The sequence below is a fragment of the Neovison vison genome, chromosome 13 (genome assembly GCF_020171115.1).
Source record: "Neovison vison isolate M4711 chromosome 13, ASM_NN_V1, whole genome shotgun sequence".
NCBI classification, from domain to species: domain Eukaryota; kingdom Metazoa; phylum Chordata; class Mammalia; order Carnivora; family Mustelidae; genus Neogale; species Neogale vison.
This window is the reverse complement of record NC_058103.1, coordinates 131,955,229-131,975,686: the sequence shown is the minus strand read 5'-3', so window position 1 is coordinate 131,975,686 and position 20,458 is coordinate 131,955,229. Positions and strand designations below refer to the sequence as shown.

At 41.5% G+C, this 20,458-nt stretch overlaps 1 protein-coding gene across 1 annotated transcript; it reads left to right on the top strand.

The window, feature by feature from the left end:
- The first annotated feature begins 279 nt into the window (after positions 1-279).
- MPHOSPH10 (M-phase phosphoprotein 10) lies at positions 280-19,891 on the top strand. Its single transcript, XM_044229595.1, has 11 exons — positions 280-417; positions 2,420-3,095; positions 3,631-3,785; positions 4,246-4,417; positions 6,487-6,628; positions 7,996-8,063; positions 9,912-10,049; positions 11,960-12,070; positions 17,699-17,806; positions 19,042-19,272; positions 19,656-19,891. The coding sequence occupies exons 1-11, from the start codon at positions 329-331 to the stop codon at positions 19,803-19,805; spliced, it is 2,040 nt and encodes a 679-aa protein (XP_044085530.1). The 5' UTR covers positions 280-328; the 3' UTR covers positions 19,806-19,891.
- The last annotated feature ends 567 nt before the right edge of the window (positions 19,892-20,458 follow it).

The following is a 20,458-nucleotide window of genomic DNA, read 5'->3' as shown; positions in this document are numbered from 1 at the left end:
GCGGGTGGGCTTGTTCTTATTTTACGTATTGAAGCCACCCAGTGCGTTTAAGCAGAAACTTAAAAACGAAGGACACGTCACCCCTTTGGGCTCCCCAGGGATACAAAACAGAAAGTTTAGAGAAAGTTCAAAGGCGCTAGAACTGACCAATGGCCCAGTGAAAGTTCTTGCGCTGCCATTGGCTCTGGAGTGGGGTGGGTCCGGAACCTGTACGCAGCGGAACCTTTGCCTCCCGGGTTCAGGCTGCGCGAGGCGCGTCTTTGTGGCGCGGTTTCCGAGCGGCCCTCTTCCTGTGCATGCGGCGCTGTGTCCCGGGGTGTAGGCGGCCATGGCGCCGCGGGTCTGGCGTCGGCGGACCCTGGAGCGGTGCCTGAAGGAGGTTGATAAAGCCACTGGCCAGCCAGAGTGCTTTCTCACGTAAGTGAAGGGAAACGCGGGCTCGGGGTGAGGCCCAGGTCTCGCGTGGGCGCGGCCTGCCGGCAGATGCTGGAGTAGAGGGATAATGGGAAGCATGCGTCTGTTTGCGCCAGGTTTCACCTTACGCTCCGCTAGCCCGTCAGATTTTAAACGGTCACAGGCTGCGCAGTGCGGCTCTCCCAGTCGTGTGCTAACCAAACCAAGCTCAGTTATTCACGCCCAGAGGCTTCCACTGAGTCTAACGCATCCCCCTACTCTCCCACAGAGTTGCGAGCCCACTAGATTGGTTGCTCTTTCCTCCCTCGGGCTCCCAAGCCACCCAGCGCTTACTTACTCATCATACTTTATTGAAAGTATTGACTTTGGTGTCTGTCTGCCCCCGTCCCACGATGAGCTGCTTGAGAGTTAGGACTTCGTAACATAAGCTCTTCGTATTTTGTTGAAGGACTTAATGTACGACTTAGGAAAGTGTGGCTCTCAGATACCCGACTTTTCCCTTGAGCTTCAGGCGCATAGCAGCTCCAGCCGTATACGTTCTCAGCATCTCGAATTTCTTATGCCCAAAATGACCTGTTTCTGTCTACTGCCTTATAGTCTGCCCTCCCTGAAATCCTTTCGACGTGCACCTGCCTTCCCTATCTCAGTAAACGGCGCCTGTTTTTTCAGTCATTCAGACATGTAGCTAAGCTGCTTCCTTGATAGCGTCCTTTTCCTCATGTCTGCTTCTAATTCATCAGCAAATTCTGTCGGTTCTGTCTTCAGTCTGTGTTCTGAATTTGACTGCTTGTCACAGTATCTGCTGTTCTAACCCCTGTACAGTTGTTATCCTTTCCCTGGATGACTGTGTCATCCTAATCACTGTACTTTCATTCCTTTTCCTCTGTTGGTCATCTTTCCGAAGTGTAAATTACATCGTTTTGCTCCTTTGCCTAAAATCTTTTTTTTTTTTTTAAGACTTTATTTATTTATTTGACAGACGGAGATCACAAGTAGGCAGAGAGGCAGGCAGAGAGATGGTGGGGGGGGGTGGCTCCCTGCTGAGCAGACAGCCCGATGCGGGGCAGGATCCCAGGACCCTGGGATCATGACCTGAGCTGAAAGCAGAGGCTTTAACCCACCGAGCCAACCAGGTGCCCCACCATCAAAAGATTTTAAGCAAAGAACGGGGCGCCTGGGTGGCTCGATGGGTTAAAGCCTCTGCTTTCGGCTCAGGTCATGATCCCAGGGTCCTGGGATCCTGCCCCGCATCCGGCTGTCTGCTCAGCAGGGAGCCACCCCCCCCTCCACCATCTCTCTGCCTGCCTCTCTGCCTACTTGTGATCTCCGTCTGTCAAATAAATAAATAAAGTCTTAAAAAAAAATTTTTTTTCTGATGGCTTCTCTTTACACTTAAAACAGCAAACTCTTATCTCGGAGCCTGCATGTTACAGCCCCCATCTACCTCCTTGGCCTTCTGCCTTCTTCACCACACTCCAGCGATGCCTTCATTTCTGTTCCTCAAACTCACCGAGTTCATTTCCATCTTACAAAATTTGCTCTTGCTCTTTTTTCTGCTTGAAATAGATGTTTCCAGGTCTTTGTAAGAATGTCCCCTCGTATACGGGTTTCATTTCAGATGTCAGATCTTCAGAGGTATTTGCTGAGTACTCTTGAGCCGAAGCAAGTGTTAACCATTGGCTGACTGAATGGAGTGGCATATAATATAGCTGAGTTGGCATTTAAGGCTAAGATTCACCATATATCTTTAGGCAAAGAGGTGTGTAATAGTTTCCCTGCATAAAATCCATATAGTAGATCACAGACTTAGTTGTATATTAATATGGCTCCTCAGCAAGCTAATACACTCTTTGGGGGCAGAATCTCTACTTAAAATTGATATTTCTTTCAAGTTTGATTTTACACAGAAGTTAGGCTTTTTTCTCCTTTTAATTCATAGTGCTGTGAAATTATTGCCCTATAATTATAAATCTCTTTAAACTTCCTCCCTGTGCTCCCTTAATAGGATTCAAGATGAATTGGCATCAAACTTCACTTCGTTAACAAAAGCACTTTATGATTTTAATAAAATATTAGAGAATGACAGGATCCACGGAAGTCCATTAAAAAAACTGGTGATAGACAATTTTGATGATGAGCAGATTTGGCAACAACTAGAATTGCAAAATGAACCAATTTTGCAGTACTTCCAGAGTACAGTTAGTAAAACTGTTAAAGACGAAGACATCAGTCTTCTTCCAGAGAACGAAGAGCAGGAGTGTGAAGAGGATGGCTCAGCGGTGGAGTCTGATGATCAGGAGGTCTTCAAACAAGATCTGGAGGAGGAGGAGGTGGCTGACCCTAGTGGTGATGATCCTAAAGTGGATGAGAGAGCTAAAAACTTGAGCAAAGTTGATCTGAGGAAAAGTCCAGTGTTCAGTGATGAGGATTCTGATCTTGATTTTGATATCAGCAAATTGGAGCAGCAGAGCAAGGTGCAAGACAAAGTGTCTAGGAAACCAAGAGAGAAGTCCATAGTAGATGATAAATTTTTCAAACTATCTGAAATGGAGACCTTTTTAGAAAACATGGAAAAGGAAGAGAGACCAAAAGATGACGAGGAAGAGGAAGACATTAATTTTTTTGAAGATGTTGATTCTGATGAAGATGAGGGAGAACTGCTTGGAAGTCAAAAACCTCAGGTAAAGTTTTGGGAGAAGAGACTTTCTACCTCCTTAAATTAGATTTTGTTCTATTTCTTGAAAAGTGGTTTAAAATACCTCAAAACTCACCAGAGCATTAATGAAATATTTAGATCAGTTGAAAACGATGAACTAGATAAATTAAACCAAAGCCATCATTTCTTCATCACAGAATGCTTGTTTTGAACCTAAGAACCATTGTCACACATGTTAGAGGTCTACAGAATTCCCCTCAAACATATTCCATCAAACACTAGAAATAATAGGGAGAGGAAGGCATTTGTATACTTTAGGCAGGGATGTTTTAGAAATGATTATAGTTAGAAGCTTTAGAGTTAGGATGTTGTACTCTGTCTTATCAGTTACAAATGAACCTATGCTTCCTTCCAGTTTGTTACAGTCTAGTAGCCCTTACGTCTGTGTGGTGATGTTGTCCGTCACCAGTTCCCCATATGTCATATGCATCCACGTACATGCATGATTTAATTTGTTCTTCTGTTCTTAATTGAAAGTTTGAAAAATCTTTTTACTTTAGTCAGGTAAAAGTTCCAGAAACCTGAAATACAAAGACTTCTTTGATCCAGTTGAAAGTGATGAAGACCTAGCAAGTGCTCATGACAATGAACTGGGTTCAGATGAAGAGGAGGAAGAAATTGCTGACGAAGAAGGAGAGGAGAGCATTTCTGAAACGTGAGTATTTTGAATCCTTTACACTGTAAGCTAGAACAGTCCAATTGTGTGTGTGTGCTCATAGTTGTCAGATATGTTTGTCCTAAGGAGTTACATTCTCTAAGATCAGATGAAAGTGTCTGAGTTTAAAGGGGCTTTAGAGATCATCTAATGAAGATAAATATCACTGGCAGTGACAATCAAACTAAAAATACCTTACTGTCATTATTGTGAGATATGTTTGTCTTAGAGATTGAGGAATAATTTATTTTTTATATATTGCACGCTTTTGTTCTGTTTCACCTAAATAATATCTTCTGTTCCTTAATAACTGAATGACTTTGGAATTCTGACTGTGTTAGGTATACAACATATCTATAATTACTAGAGAATTGGTTCTGTTTTTCTTTTTTTTTTTTTTGGTTCTGTTTTTCAATGAAAAATTGTATAATCCTTTCATAAATGTTTTGGTATACTATAGTGATGAAGATAATGAACTTGAAGAAAGTGAAGACAGCAAGCAACATAAAGAAACCTCGAAAAGAGTGACTTTTGATTTGCCAGATGATGAGGAAAGTGAGGATACAAGTATCTTAAATGTACAGAAAGATTCTGATGAAGTTAAATCCTCTTTTGAAAAAAGACAGGAAAAGGTAAGAATTGAGAATTTTAGGAATTTTTTTTTATGTTTACCAGGACTGTGGCACTCATAACTAATCTACTCTGTAGTTCTTGGCGGAATACTTTATCCTTTAAAAAACGAAACAAAAATCTTGCTGCTACTTCCTACCAGACACTTTATAGAGATGCCCAGGAGATAGGTAGCTAATTTGCAAAAATCCGTGCTTCATTCCCCAACCTGTGGCCTTCGATTTGTTTAAAAACTTGTTTTTTCCTCTGTCCCTGGTTTCTTTATACCTAATGGCATGTTCTTTTTAATTAGCTGTCCTGTGAACTTCTGTTTGTAACTGATTCAGCTGCTCATGAGGATACTGCTTCTTTCAGATATTCTGTAGATGGCTCACATAGTCGGAATGTTAATTAATGCCATCTCAAACACATCTTCTAAAGTTGATAAAAATTATTTCCTTTGTTAGGATTTCAGACAAATCAAGTGTCATTTGCAAATAATAGCCTGGTTCCAATTATTTGTCTTTGCTGTTTAACCACATTAAAATGACATCACACAATTAGAAATGAGAATAGGCAAATAATAAAATATAAAATATATCAATGATATCAAAATAATTATTAGAAAAAGAGAATCTGAGTTAAATCCATGATTGTGGATTGTTTCCAGAAGAGAGAGGAGATTTAAGGGAGGCGGTGGGGAAGCATTGGGAAAGAAAATATGAAATTGCATTGAGTTAGTTTCCCAACCTCCCTGTGTCTTTTCAAAAAAAAGAAAAAAGAAAAGTAGGTTTAGTTTTACTGGAGAATTATATCAAGCTTTCAAGAAATACCACTGAATTTTGTTCAGTTCCCACATATAAAGAGGGAACTTTCAAACTTCTTTTTCTTGTGAAGCTATTACAGCATGATAGCCAAACCTGACATTAAAACACTCACACATGGTATTGTTTAAATATCCAAAATAGGGGCACCTGGGTGGCTCAGTGGGTTAAGCCGCTGCCTTCGGCTCAGGTCATGATCTCAGAGTCCTGGGATCGAGTCCCGCATCGGGCTCTCTGCCAGCAGGGAGCCTGCTTCCTCCTCTCTCTCTCTCTCTCTGCCTGCCTCTCTGCCTACTTGTGATCTCTCTCTGTCAAATAAATAAAAAATAAAATCTTTAAATATCCAAACTAACACAGTGAAAGATTAACAACACCATAACCAGATGGGCCTCATTTTCTTGACTCAGGATTAGAAAATCTATTAATGTAATTCTTGGTTGTAACAGAATAAGGAGAAAACCACATGGTTTTTTTCTGATGTCTGAAAGGCATTTGATGAACAGTATCCATTCCTAATTTTCATTTGTAGTGAAATAGAAACACATCTAACCAAAAGGTGCTGTCCTGCTTAGTGGTGAAATTACAGAAATATCCTTTTAAAATGAAGAATAAGAAAATGTCCACTATTACTGTTACCACTGTTATTTAACATTCTTGTAGAAGTGTCAGTGCAACTACAAAAGAGAAAGATAAGAGCATTAATATTTGCAAAGGATACTGGGAAAACCTAAGCAGATGAATTGAAAGCTATTCAGAAAAAACATGAGAATTCAGTAAAGCAGCTGAGAAGGCTGGCATTCTGTATACTATAAAGTCATTAGAGATATCTTTTAGTAGTTAGCAATAATTTGAATTTTGGAGTGTGGGGTCAAAAGAGGCTCCTTCAGTTACTAATGTTCTAATAAAGAAATTAACGTTCGAATGCTCTAATAATTAAAGTTGATAGTGGCTTGTGAATAGATAGATCACTGGACTAGAATAGAGCCCAGAAATCTACCCAGATTCTTCTAGGGGAATTCAGTATATTATAAACATGGCCATTTCAAATCAGGGAGGGAAAGGTCATCTGCAGCTTCTACCCCACCTCAGGTGTCAGGAATTGGGAGTCACTGTTGGTTAGTGATAAAACGGCGGCGAGAACAAAACAAATGTGTTGAGAAATAACGCATTTCTTGTTTTTGTGTTTGTAAAGATGTTAGTTGCTTTAAATTAGTTATAAGCCTGATTTTGTTTCCTGGACATGTAATAACTTTTTGTCTCTTTCTTAGATGAATGAAAAAATTGCATCTTTAGAAAAAGAATTGTTGGAAAAAAAACCTTGGCAGCTTCAAGGGGAAGTGACGGCTCAGAAGCGCCCAGAGAACAGCCTCCTAGAAGAGACTCTGCACTTTGACCATGCGGTCCGCATGGGTACGTGAGCCCGCTGGGCCCCTTCGAGTGTGTGTTTTCATGCTTTTTCTCTGTTTCGTAGAGAGAGTCAGGGGCACCTGGGTGGCTCAGTGTGTTACGCCTCTGCCTTTGGCTCAGGTCATGATCTCAGGATCCTGGGATCGAGCCCCACATTGAGCTCTCCGCTCAGAGGGGAGCCTGCTTTCCCCTTTCTTCCTGTCTGCCCCTCTGCCTACTTGTGATCTCTGTCTGTCAAATAAATAAAATCTTAAAAAAAAAACAAACTTGTAAACATACAGAAAAGTTGAAAAAATAGTACAGCAAACATAAGGGTGCCATTCAGATGGATTCACTGGTTAACATTTTATATTTGCTTTCCCTGCCCTGTGTATATATATGTGACCCATGTGTGTGTATCTGTGTGATCGCATGTTTTGTTTTTTGTTTTTTTACAATTTAAAAAATTTGTATTAAAACATTTACAGTCAGGGAAGAAAGAGGTATCTACCTCATCAAATGTGGAATGTTGAAGAAATATTTAAAATAAATAAAAGGCTCTGAACGTGGTTGGGGCTGGCTCAGGCTGGGGGACTCACCGAGGCCTCTGCGCATCAGCTCCAGGAGCCAACAGCCTAGGCATACTGTCCTCCTCCTGGATGCAGCACAGCAGTGCCTGGGACACAGAGTCTGTCAAGCACTGATGCGGTCAGCAAGCTCCCTCCCTGTTTTCCTCACTTACCTCTGTGAAAATGTCTGTCAGGCTCTGGAGCCCAAAGAGCCCACTTTTTTCCGCTGATTTACTTGAAAGTAACTTACCAATATCGTGACACTTCACTTCTAAGTACATGTATCTTCTAAGAAATAGGACGTTCTCTTACATAGCCACAGTACTCTTAATTCACCCAGGAGTTACTAATATGCTAATTAGTGTCTATAGGGTACCTGATGTGTAACCCATAATGATTTCTGCTAGTGATCTGTATACAATGCTTACTGTCATTGTCCCCTGATTAAATTCTGTACTCTAGCCAGAAACCCTGGTCATCTCATCAAATTCTTTCTTGTACCTATGAAGTCAAAATGAATTTTCATTTTATTCATTTCTAGAGAGAATAAAAAAGATGGGGAGAGTACCCAGGTGCATGGGCTAAAAGTATTAGTGCTTATTACCAGATATTCTCCAATTCTCAAACTGGAGGGAGCATCAGAAGGGTTAGTTAAACAGATAGGGTGCCCCCGCCAACTTTCTGACTCAAGAAGTATGGGGTAGGGCTAAAAAATTCGCATTCTAACAGGTTCCCAGGTGTTGATGCTACTGGTTCAATAACCACCATTTGAGGACCACTGGTCTAGTTTATACCTAATGAGTCATGTTATATGTCCTTTAGCCCCTGTGATCACAGAGGAAACCACCCTTCAACTGGAAGATATCATTAAGCAGAGGATAAGAGATCAGGTCAGTAAGAATGAAATTTAACTTAATTTAAAATTCACCGATATTTTTAGAAATAATATGAGACTGTTTTGGGACCGTCACTGTTCTTCGTTTTCATAGAAATTTTGTTTGTATCAGTTCTTCATTTAAAACCCTTAATTTACCCTGAAATGTGCTACTAAGTTTACACTGTCCTCCTCTTTTGTATTGCTTTTGTTGTGTGAGACACTGCCTTTCACTAGTGCTCTGGAAGGATGGGCAGTTGCGTGTGAAGAGAAGGGGCAGCCAGAGCACTGCCGCTCTTCCTTGCTCCTTGTTTACCTGTCTGGTGGTGCCTGGTGAAGCTGGTGGAGGGTGACAGGTATGGGGACTGATTCTGAATTGATCTGGTCATCCTTGGGACCCTTCCATCTAAGCACAATATCTGCTGGGACAAATAAAGGGTTTTTTTTCAAATGTTAAAAACCTAACAGAGTTTTTATTTAAGAATTGATCTCAGATCCCTAGAGCAACCACTTAAAAAGTATAGAAAGGTAAAGAAAAACAGAATTGATACATTAAAATCAAATACTGAAGAGTGTTTCAGTAACCCCAAATGAGGAGCGAAAGGATGTATGTGATGATGGAGGTTGAGAAATCCTGTGGTTTGTTGTCTGCAAGCAAAAAACCAGGAGTGCTGCGTCCCAGGACCCAAGACCCAGGGGAGCTGGTGGTACAAGTTCCAGTCTGAGTCCGAAGGTCTGAAAACTAGAAGCATTGATGTGCAGGGGCAGAAGAGGCATGTCCCAGCTCAAGCAGAGAGCAGATTGACCCTGCCTCCCACTTTTTGTTCTATTTGGGCCCTTGGGGTGGATAAGATGGTGTCCACCCAAATTAGTGAAGACATCTTCTTTACTCATTATACTAGTTCAGATACTGTTCTTTTCCAGAGACATCCACACAGACATACTTAGATACAGTGTTTTACGTCTGTCTGTCTGGGCATCCCTTCACCCAATCAAATTAACACATGAAATTAACTGTCACAGTGGGCAACTGGGAATGAACCTTGCTGGGGACCCCTGAGGATTTATGTAGAATTTGTCTCAGAATTTACCCTCTGGGGATGGATCTGCTAGAATATTTATCCATTGAACTCAGTCCTTAACTGGTTAAGAGCTGCCTGCGGAGGTGTCAAGTCCTAGACACCTCAGAGCTGTCTTGAGCACAAATAGGCAAGATGCCCTGGCAGTCTAGAAAACCCACAGGATAAGAAGCGGAGTGCACCTTGAGATGGGAAGCTGTCAGCATGTACAGACACGGTCTCCCTGCAGCTACAGGTGAACTTAGAGATGGGCTGGGGGACATGAAGCAGGGCATCTACACAGTCTGCTACACAGGTGTTTAATAAATACCAATCTCATGAGAAAAAAGAATTGATCCTATTTTGTAAACTTAGAATAAGACTAGGTGTATGACCTGTACAACAAGGGATGGCGTTAAAACGTGTTATAATGTTCACTTGAAATAGGAAGGATTTGAAGGGTGGTACTATATGTGGACTATCCTTAAATTTGAAATGCAACAAGACAAACTCCGAATGTTGACTTTTAAACAAACCATGATGGGGAAATGGGGAATTAAAGTTGGTAACCAGGAGAAAGATGCATTTAAAACAAAAAGGAAACTTAAGTAATGTCCTCTTTGCTTTTCATAATACTATTTTTTGTGACTTGAATACATATTTTGCAGGTTGAAATTGATTAGTTTTTGCTCTAATTTGCTTACTCTGGACTGACCACAAATTTTCCAGAGGCAGAGTCCCAAGTGAGCCTAGAATAAAATGATAGATTTTGTTCGTTTATGTTCCTTCCAACTTTCATATTGCAGGCCTGGGATGATGTAGTACGTAAAGAAAGACCTAAAGAGGATGCATATGAATATAAAAAACGTTTAACATTAGACCATGAGAAGAGCAAATTGAGCCTTGCTGAAATTTATGAGCAGGAGTACATCAAACTCAACGAGGTAAGGAAGCCCAGAAGGCAAAGCCATCATTATTTAAAAAAAAAAAAGAAAGAAAGAAATAGAAAATCCACTCTTTTGTTTCTACCCTGATGGCTGAAATTCATGAAATAAATCGAGAGCTTTTGGTTCACCTCATTTAAATGTGAGACAGAGTATGTTAGGAATAGAGGGGTTATAATACTTATGCCACTGAATGTGAGGGTGTAGAAGAGCTTGTTTGCAGTTATTTGTTGGTTACCTGACTGTTCCACACAATTACTATAGTAGTCCTACAATTTTAAAATCCGTTCTCATTTGTACTTTAGAAGTTGCTGATAGAACATTATCTGTGAAATTGATTCAGATTTTTGGTCTGGTGGGTTATTTGTTTTTTGATTCTTGTTTCTTTTCACTTAGATTCTTTAAAATATACCTGGTTAAGTAGGACAAAGTTCTATTTCCAATAATACTGTATCACCAATATAGTGACTGAATTATTCCTTTACACTTAATTTATTGAGAATGTGGTCAATATGTGCTTTCAGATGAGATGGCATTTTTATTTGCAAAAGCCATTTAAGATTCCTGCCAGATTTGATTAATTAATGTCACGTTAGCGGCAATAGCAATCAGTGCCCTTGATGCTACTGTTAAGTTGAAGATCAGGAAAGATTTGAATTAATTTTTCCTGGCTGCTTTGCAACCCAAAGTGGTAGGTGAAGGAACATGTTATTGAACATTGCCTGGCTACTTTGAGGTGATTCAATAAATACAGAAAAGCATTTTGTAACCATGAGAGTTAAAAATTAAATATGTAATGTGACAGCTGTACCAGCTCTGTAAATAATTGGTTTTATTTATGTCTCAGAATTCAGCAGCCAGTTCACAAGTTTTTGAGTATGGACTTAATTTAGGCTTATTCTGCACCCATTCCATTAACAGTTCATCTGGGGAGGATGATGAGTATTTTCCGATTTAGTGTCTATCCTGGAGGTAATAAGCAAGGTGATGGTACATGGCACATGAATAAACTTGTAGTTATATATGTATAGTATATAGTTATATATGTATGATTTCACAGCCATTAGTGTGGGATGAGGTAAACAACATGTTCAGGATTAAAAAATAAGTTAAAATAAGCAGTGGTGAGTGCTTCAATGTGGCTGAAGGAGGGCTGTAATGACAGACGTTGGAGGCAGACCCTGATGCATCTCTGGCCTCAGGGTCATGGAGGCAAAGAGCCAGTTGCTTCCCTGTTTTGGGTGTGTTTTGTTTTGTTCTGTTATGCTTTAATAAAACAAATAAAAACAGTCCTGGCCTTTTAAAATAAACATGGGCAGAGGGAAAAGGGGATTGTGATCATTTGGGTTGTTTTTGTTTTTGACTGTTGGGAATAGTACTGCTCTGAACAGATGTATTTGTTTGAGAACCTCTTCTTAAATTCTTCTGGATATTTACCTAAGGATGGACTTGCCGAGTCATGTGGCAGTTCTCTGTTTCACTTTCTGAGGAGCTGCCCCATTCATTTCCATTGTGCCTGCACCATTTACATCGTCACCAGCAACAGCGCACAACGGGTCCAATTCTTCAACATCCAACCCTTGTTACCCAGTTCCCCTTTATTTTAATGAGAGCCATCCGAGTGGGAGTGGCTTAGTTCTTGACAGAAGTAAATACCAAGGGAATGAAACTGTAAGTTGTCAGTTATAGAGGGAGGGGTCGCTGCAGCTCTGAAGTGCACACCGCATTGCTTCTTGGACTGGTGCTGGCTCCGACGTGGTATTGATAACTCTGATTCTGCCTTGTAATGTGTCTTTGAAGCTGAAGCCTTGATGATAAGAGATGGGGGCATATCCTTATTGAGCTTTGTGTTTTGTCCTGTGATGTGTATTAAGCTGCTAAGTCTGATGTCATTGAACTTATTTTCTAAGCAAAAAACAGCAGAAGAAGAAAATCCAGAGCACAAAGAAATTCAGAAGATGATGGATTCCCTCTTCTTAAAATTGGATGCCCTCTCAAACTTTCACTTCATCCCTAAACCAGTAAGTGTGTTAATAGTTCTATGTGTAATCAGAGCAAACATGACCTTAATTCCTCTTTGAGCTTCTGTGAGGCTAGCTTTTTGTTTGGTTTTAGGATACAAACCTGTAGGAATTTCTAGTCCCAAGCAGTTCTGGCTTCCTCTGCTGATCCAGCGTGATCTCCCCATGGGCTGTGCTAGACCTAAAGTCTCTTCATTTCTCATTCTTGTTGTTCAGCTTTCAGTTGTGTTTTCATCCTGCGGTTGGTCTTGAGACCTGTGATGTCTGTACCTAATATTTTCCGAGTACCAGCTATTTGCCATACTAAGTCCTTCATGTATATTAACCCCTTTTCTCCAATTTTTATTAAGATATAATTGACATGTAATACTGTTTAAGTTTAAGATGTACAACGGTGGTCTGATAAATAGGTTCTCCTACCATCAGAAAGCAAAATGTTCCTATAAAACCTTTCACAAGCCTAAATGGGATAAAACAAAGAAGCATTATCATTAATTAAATGGAAAGTTTTTTGAGCTTTTCAGACTCCAAAAATAACCTGCCCTAGGCTTTCCTGATACTTGAGGACCAGTCTTGTAATAGATGCACAAATAAAACGAGATAAAGCACAGATGCTCACAGACACTGTTTAAAGCTATGGTGGCTTGATACTGAGAAACCAAGTGTAGTTCCTGAGGAAGGAGCTGGGCAGAGCCGCTCACAGCAGAATGTTGAATGCTATTTTTCCTTTCACTTTTTTTTTTATAAAAGTGAAAATAATTCTCAGATTTCTGTCAGCAAAACCAGGTAGGTACTCATGTAGGTCTTTTGTGAAAGTAAAGTCGCCTTGCGTGAATTTTCGAAAGGCCTGGTGTACGGGAAAAGTGTATATTGGGGAGTGACTACTGTGTTAAGTTTAGTTAATAGCCTTCTCCCCATATAGTTACAGTTTTCTTTTTATGATGAGAGCTTTGAAGGTCTACTTCCTTAGCAACTTTGAAATATACAATACAGTAGTATTAACTCTAGTCATGCAGCTGTTCTAAAGGAGAGCAGAGCTTTATTAAAATACAGTCCCGGGGAAGAGTGGGTCAGTCAAGAGAGACAAAGGCCCCAGAAACTCTGGGATATGTGCTTCTATCCCTTTTTTTCTTTTGGGAGGGTCCTAGGCTAGCAACGTTAGAGTGACAGTCCTGGATTATATAATAATTAATCAAGTATTCATGTCCTTTCCAAGATGTAGTCTAAGTGCTTGCAAGAGTGGGCAACTGCAGCATTATTTCTGTTTTAGAGACATAGTTCAAATAAGGACAAATGGCTGCTTTCTGCATAAGTGCAATAAGCGCAACAAACTTAACTCTTTTTCTGCTGGGATGTCGCAAACCAAAACCTGCTGCTAGATGGGTAGAATGTGGTGGTCCTCGCGCGGGGCTCTCCAGCCGGACATCTAAGGTCCATCTTCTTATTGCACATGCCTAGTTCCTGCCTAAAAGATCACATTGTAATTTGTCTTTCTCTGTTTGACATATCTCACTTAGTATAATGCCCTCAGGGTACATCAGTGTTGTCATAAATGGCAGGACTTTCTTCTTTTCTGTGGCTAAATGGTATTCCATTGTGTGTGTGTGTGTGTATTTATATAGGCACCGTATTATCATATTATCTTTATTCATTCATCTGTTGATGGACACTTGTATTGTTTCTATGACTTGGCTGTTGTAAATAATCCTGCCATGGTCATAGGGGTACAGAATCTCTTTGAGCCGGAGAAGGGCAACTCCTTGGCTCTACAGATGGGCAAGGTGCTGGCTGGGATCTCTCCTTGGGCACTCCTGTGAAGAGGAACATGGTCTGCCAAGATCTAAGCACAGGTTGCTAGAAGCCCTGCACTTGTTCCTCATCCCAGTCTGATCCTCAGTGGTCAAGTCCACAGACTCCCTCTGTGATCCCCATGACACAGACATGATTGGGCCTGCTCAGAAGCGTTCTGCAATGCTGGGGAACTCGAAGGCCACCTTGGGCTCTCTTCTCACTGGAGAAACCATAGGCCAAGTCTCTCTCAGTGGGGCGCTGTGCTGGCCTGGGATAGGGATGAGAGGATGAGTGTAGTCTCTCCTACCCTTCTAAATGTGGTCCTTCACAGTCCTGTGGCCCGGAGGGTTGCACCCTTGGATTCAGAACCCAGAACACCCTTGGGTTCTCGGTTCTGAAGTAGGCAGGATTTTTCCAGTGTTATCTCGTGTATGGATAGTTGCTATTTGGTGTTGTGAGGAAGACTAAAGTAGGGATTGACCAGTGTTGTCTTGATGATGGTAGTGGCCCTGTTCGTTAATTCTTCATCCACAGAATACCAAGGCAGGTATTACTCTTTCTGTTTGCAGATGAGGAAACTGAGGCTTGGGAGATTGGGAAGGTTGGATCTAACTGGGCATCCATGTTCTCGCCATTGCATCATGTTCCCTACACCAGGCCCAGACCTCCAGTGATCTTCCAGTCTGTCTGACTCCCACCACGCTGGGCTCACTGCTTCTGAACCTTTTAGAGCTTCCTTCTCACTGTCGTCTGTGGACCCATAAAGCATGCAGTGCCATCTTTTTGGTACTTGTTCACCTATTGCCCCTTTGTGTCCCTTGTGTTTTCTAAAAATGAGGTACCATGAATCTCAGGGACTAGTCTAGAAGTCAGAAACCTGAATTTGATTCTCCCCTAACTAGCTTTGCAAATTAGGCAAATTGCTTCACACTCATCTATAAAGAAGAGGTAATCTCCAAAATCCTTCTGATTCTTTGATAGTTAAATGTTTGGTTTTTTTTTTAAGATTTTATTTAGTTGACAGACAGAGATCACAAGTAGGCAGAGAGGCAGGCAGAGAGAGAGGGAGAAGCAGGCTCCCTGCTGAGCAGAGAGCCCGATGCAGGGCTCAATCCCACGACCCTGAGATCATGACCTGAGCTGAAGGCAGAGGCTTAACCCACTGAGCCACCCAGGTGCCCCTGATGGTTAAATGTTTTGTCCTGTGTGTCTTGTCTTCTCAGTCAGCATTTATCACCTGGTTTGTTGTTGTTGTTGTTAATCAAGTGTAATTTCTATTAAGGTTTTGGTGGCAGGAGCCATCTTTAGATACCAAAGCACCTAGTGTGGGCTATGTAAGGGATGAAGAAAAGAGGAATCCTCAACCCCTCTTGGCCACAGGTCCTACTGTGAAAAAGTTACTGACGTGAAGAGCATGATCCTTTCCTATGCCTTACAAGGCCGCATGTGATCTGGCTCCCTCTCACTCGTCTGGTCTCTGCAGCTTTCTGTCCCCCAGCCACTCTCGTCGTCTTCCAGTGCCTTCAGTGGGCAAAATGCCCCCTTCCCCACACCTTCCTGCTGGGCTCTCCTCTGCCTGTTAGGCTGCACTGCTTTTTTCCACGACTGGCTCCTTCCAGTCTCTGGGGTGTCAGATGAATGCCATCGCCCTCCTCCGTGCCCTCATTTCCCTCATACCTATGATCACCATTGGTCGATTGCTGATCGTTCTCTACTCATTATCAGGCTGGCACAAACGTGTTTTGTTCACGGCTATTTCCCTGCTGTGTCTGTCACACTAATGTGGAGCCTGCCATGGGGAGGTACTCAGATCTTCCTTGGAACCTTGGCAATTGAAGAAGGTGGGAATAGTATATGGGCCTACCTGCCCTATTTGAAAGCCTTTCTTATTCCTCTTCAGAAATGTAGGCTTTTCGGTACACCTTCCCCTTAATACAAACTTTTTTTCATATTCAGTTTCGTATTTCATGAGCTTCAGAAACCCTGTTGACCATCTTTTTTTTTTTTTTAATTTTCTGGGTTGTCTCCCATTTTCTTTGTGTTTCTCTTTAAATTGTAGATTGGAACACAATGTTCCTAATAAGTAAGTGAACAGTGGTCCAATGGAAGAAAACATTTCTTTCACACTGACCTTTTTTTCAATTAGAATCCATGATCCTGTTGTGTGTATGACTTATTTTAGTTCTGTCTGAAATTTCCTGGGGCACACATCTGCTAGTTGATTGGCATCTGGCCAGGAATTTATTAAGGAAAAGGTGTGCAAAGGAATCAGTGACACTCTCTGCAGTAGAGCCCTTTTCTCCTCAGGCCTGTGTTCTCTCCAGGGCACACTCCATCTTTTACTTCACTCTAGAGACAGAGTCCCTGTCCCTGTCCCCTGGTGCTCCTCAGAGATGCGCAAGAATTAGATGTAAATGAGATGTGCATTAGTGTAAGTGTTGGTAAATAATCACTAATGTCCTGCTGTCACCATAATCTGTATGAAGCTTGTTTTAATTTCTGTCTTTCCTGGACATTTCTTAAAAAAAAAAAAAAAAGGCTCATAAGTTACCATCACATTTCATGACATTGCATAACATTTCTCTTTTTTATAATGAATAGATTTGATTTATTTCAATACTGCTTTAGTTTTCCAAAGCAGTTCTTGATCATCTCACATTTGTTTATAAAGCTGTGTTTTCAGTAGCTAAAAGATGAGAAAATTTATTTATCCAGTAGCCTATTTTGATTCTTGTTCTGATAAGCATTTTTCCTTGTATCTTTTTCTGTGTATTTCTTTTTTTTTTTTTTTTTTTTAAGATTTTATTTATTTATTTGAGAGAGAGAGACAGTGAGACAGAGCATGAGCGAGGAGAAGGTCAGAGAGCGAAGCAGACTCCCCATGGAGCTGGGAGCCTGATGTGGGACTCGATCCCGGGACTCCAGGATCACGCCCTGAGCCGAAGGCAGTCGTCCAACCAACTGAGCCACCCAGGCGTCCCTGTGTATTTCTTATAGCTGGCCTTTTTTTTAATAACTAAAGACAGGATAATATTCACAAAAATCAATAGATTCTTTAACAATAGATAGGATTGTTGGAAAATGTCCACGTCCATGGCAGATGGTAAGAGCTTAGTGTAATAGGCGAAAGAATAGGGGTTCAAATGTGGTAGAAATGTCCTCCAAAAGTGTAGAAATAAGTGTTCTTGGTTCAGCAGTGAGACAGAGAAGACCCTTGAGTACTCAGATTATCAAGATTCCTCAAGCAGCCCATGCTGCCCACCAGCACGGCTGTCATTCCAGTTAGCTTTGCTATCAACCATCTCACATTTTAAATAATCTCATAAAATATTTTATTTTTTTTAAAACCTGGGAAAGCTTTTTTTAAAGATTGATTGATTTATATGAGAGTGAGTGGGGCAGAAGGAGAGAATCTTCAAGTAGACTCTCTGTGGAGCACAGAGCCCTATGTGGCGCTTAACCTCGTAACTCATGAAATCATGACGGAACCAAAACCGCGGCAGACTTTTAACTGACTGAACCACCCAGGCTCCCCTTTATAAAGTATTTTATGTGTTATGCTTTAAATTAATAGGTTCACACCTTACCAATAGAGAACAAACTGAGGGTTGCTGGAGGAGAGGTGGCTGGGGGGTGGGCTAAATGGATGATGGCTGTTAAGTAGGGTACTTGTTGGGTTGAGCACTGGGTGTTGTATGTAAATGATGAACTACTACATAAAAATAATAGTAAAGTCAATTCTAAAGGATATTAAGAAAAATAAATAGGTTCACAATACAAATATTTTATATTAGGACTATTTATGACTTCCTCTTATATATGTTGTCCCTTTTCTAGCCTGTTCCAGAGATTAAAGTTGTGTCAAATCTGCCGGCCATAACCATGGAGGAGGTAGCCCCAGTGAGCGTGAGTGATGCAGCTCTCCTGGCCCCGGAGGAAGTCAAGGTAGGAAACCAGTGTGGAAACATTTCGTTTTTTGTTTTTTTGTTTTTAAAGATTTTATTTATTTATTTGAGAGAGAGAGACAGTGAGAGAGAGCATGAGCAAGGAGAAGGTCAGAGAGCAAAGCAGACTCCCCATGGAGCTGGGAGCCCGATGTGGGACTCGATCCCCGCACTCCAGGATCACGACCTGAGCCGAAGGCAGTCGTCCAACCAACTGAGCCACCCAGGCGTTTTGTTTTGTTTTTTTAATAAATTAGTTGTTTATAGCTAGATCCTTACTCAGTGTCATTATCCTGAAGTTTGTAGCTTTTATTCTAATGTATCAGCAGTTTTTAATTATAATCAAGCTAATAGTTTTACATAGTATTCAAACATCAGTCTTCTGTAATCAGATACCATGAGGTACAGGTATGAGAATTATTATAAAGGCTTATATATATACATTAGATAAATATCTAATGTCTATATCTTGTTATAATTCAATGTGAATACTAGCAGTGGTGTTGGGTTAGCATAAATGGTTTATGTTGGTCATAAACTAGCAGTCCTTTAATGCCAGCATTTTCCCCATTATTGTATCCATTTAATGCTTATCAATAATGGAATTGGTGTCTAGAGTAGAACATTTGGATTATTAGAAGTTGGAGGTAACCAAATGTTGGCGGTCTCTGGCTCATGAACGTTGATGCTCATGCATTACACAGGAAGATGGTTCCTGCCAGGTCTCATCTTCCCGGCTGGTGTGGCAGCATGGCTCTTTGTCCTTCCACACTTGCTTTGCTGCACCCACACCCACCCCTTCAGGACCTCTGCCACCTCTATAGGTAACAACCCTGGCAGGATAGGCTGGTAGCTGAGGAGAATAGAGAGGACATTGATCCTCCCTGAATAGATGTTTCCCTTCCATTTCTTGGAGCCCCTCCTGCCAGCCTGAGGCTGTCTCTGATGCCCATCTGGAGTCTTAGGTGCTTTAGGGACTCTGCTTCTGGGACTGTCCGTGGGATAACCCGGCTCTCCAGGCTGCCTTTGCATTGTAGTCTTTGTCAAAGAATGCGTTCCAGGTCTTAAAGAGCTGAGCTCCCAAGGCTCTGTGGGGTGCAGATGGGTGCTGTGTGCTCCGCTCCTGGCGGCAGGTACAGCCCGTTGGCCACACTCTCTAGAATAGCTGCTCTTCCCATTTCCTGAGTAGTGTTTATAAGTTGGATTAACTGGTATGCTGGTGGTTACCTTTAATAGGAAAAAAATAAAGCTGGAGATGTAAAAACAGCTGCTGAAAAAACAGCTACAGACAAGAAACGAGAACGGAGGAAAAAGAAATATCAGAAGCATATGAAACTAAAAGAGAAGGAAAAGCGGAGAAAACTGCTTGAAAAGAACAACCCAGACCAAGCAGGGAAATACACAAAGGCAGTAGCTTCAGAGAAGTTAAAACAGCTGACCAGAACAGGCAAAGCTTCGCTACTAAAGGTAAGGATGCAGGAAAGAAAACCTCTATAGGGGGGCCTTGTGGGCAAGGTGGTGGTAAGCTGTGGTGACATCTGCTCCACTGTGAGCCTGCTGACGCCACCCATGTGCCAGTGAAAGGCCACTGGAGTAACAGCTTGAAACTCTGGGCCCCAGGGCACCTGGGGCCTGGCAGCGGTGGTCTTCCACTCCCTCCTCCCTTCAATTATAAGAACATTGCAGCGGCATAGAAAGCTTATAATACCTCTGTGCTGACTGGTGTGATTTTTAATAATATCTTCTCAATTTCTGGATTTTTATACTTTTGTACTCCATTGTAAGCATTTGGCTTTTTTTACTTACAAGAACATTTTATAGCATGAGTGTGTTATTATTTTTAATTGCAGGATGAAGGTAAAGACAAAGCCTTAAAGTCGTCTCAAGCATTCTTTTCCAAATTACAAGATCAAGTAAAAATGCAAATCAGCGATGCAAAGAAAACAGAAAAGAAAAAGAAGAAAAGACAGGATATTTCTGTTCATAAATTAAAGCTGTAACATATTTTGAATATAATATAAATATTAAGGTGTAAGTTTATATTCTGTCATTGTTCCCTTTTATAATAAATTTTTTGAGAACTTTTCTTTGCATACATGGCAGATATTTGAGAATTCCTTATTTTGAAAAGACAAATTCCAAACTGTCATTGGAAAGCCTCAAATTGCTTCTTCTGTGAAGCTGAATGTAACCCCCAAAGTCCTTTCCACACTGTGTTCTTGCTGGGGCAGGTGAAGGCCAGCTCGGGCACTGGCCAGTAAGCAGGAGCTGGCCTGCACGCTGACCAGGGCCCGGGAGCCAGCTGTCCCTGTCACAAGCAGCTGTCTACAGCAGGGGTCTTCACTCTTTGGGTCCTGGTTTTCTTCTCCCACTGCCCTATCATCCTTTCACAAAACAGGTGATCTGCCATCCGCCTGAAGGCTTCGTGTAGGCTCTAGAGTATGGTCAGATACACAGAGGGCAGGTGTGACTTAGACAAGATGGAAGGCGAACACAGCAAGGAGGGCAGACTGGCAGTGTGGTGAATCTTCATGACTCCCCGGTGCTCACCTCTGCATCTGTGGAGAGCTGCCTTTTGTCTCATAGGACCTCATACTATGCTGGTGGAAATGCCCTAAACCTTAACCTCAGAGGGAAAATGAGAGCAGCTTCT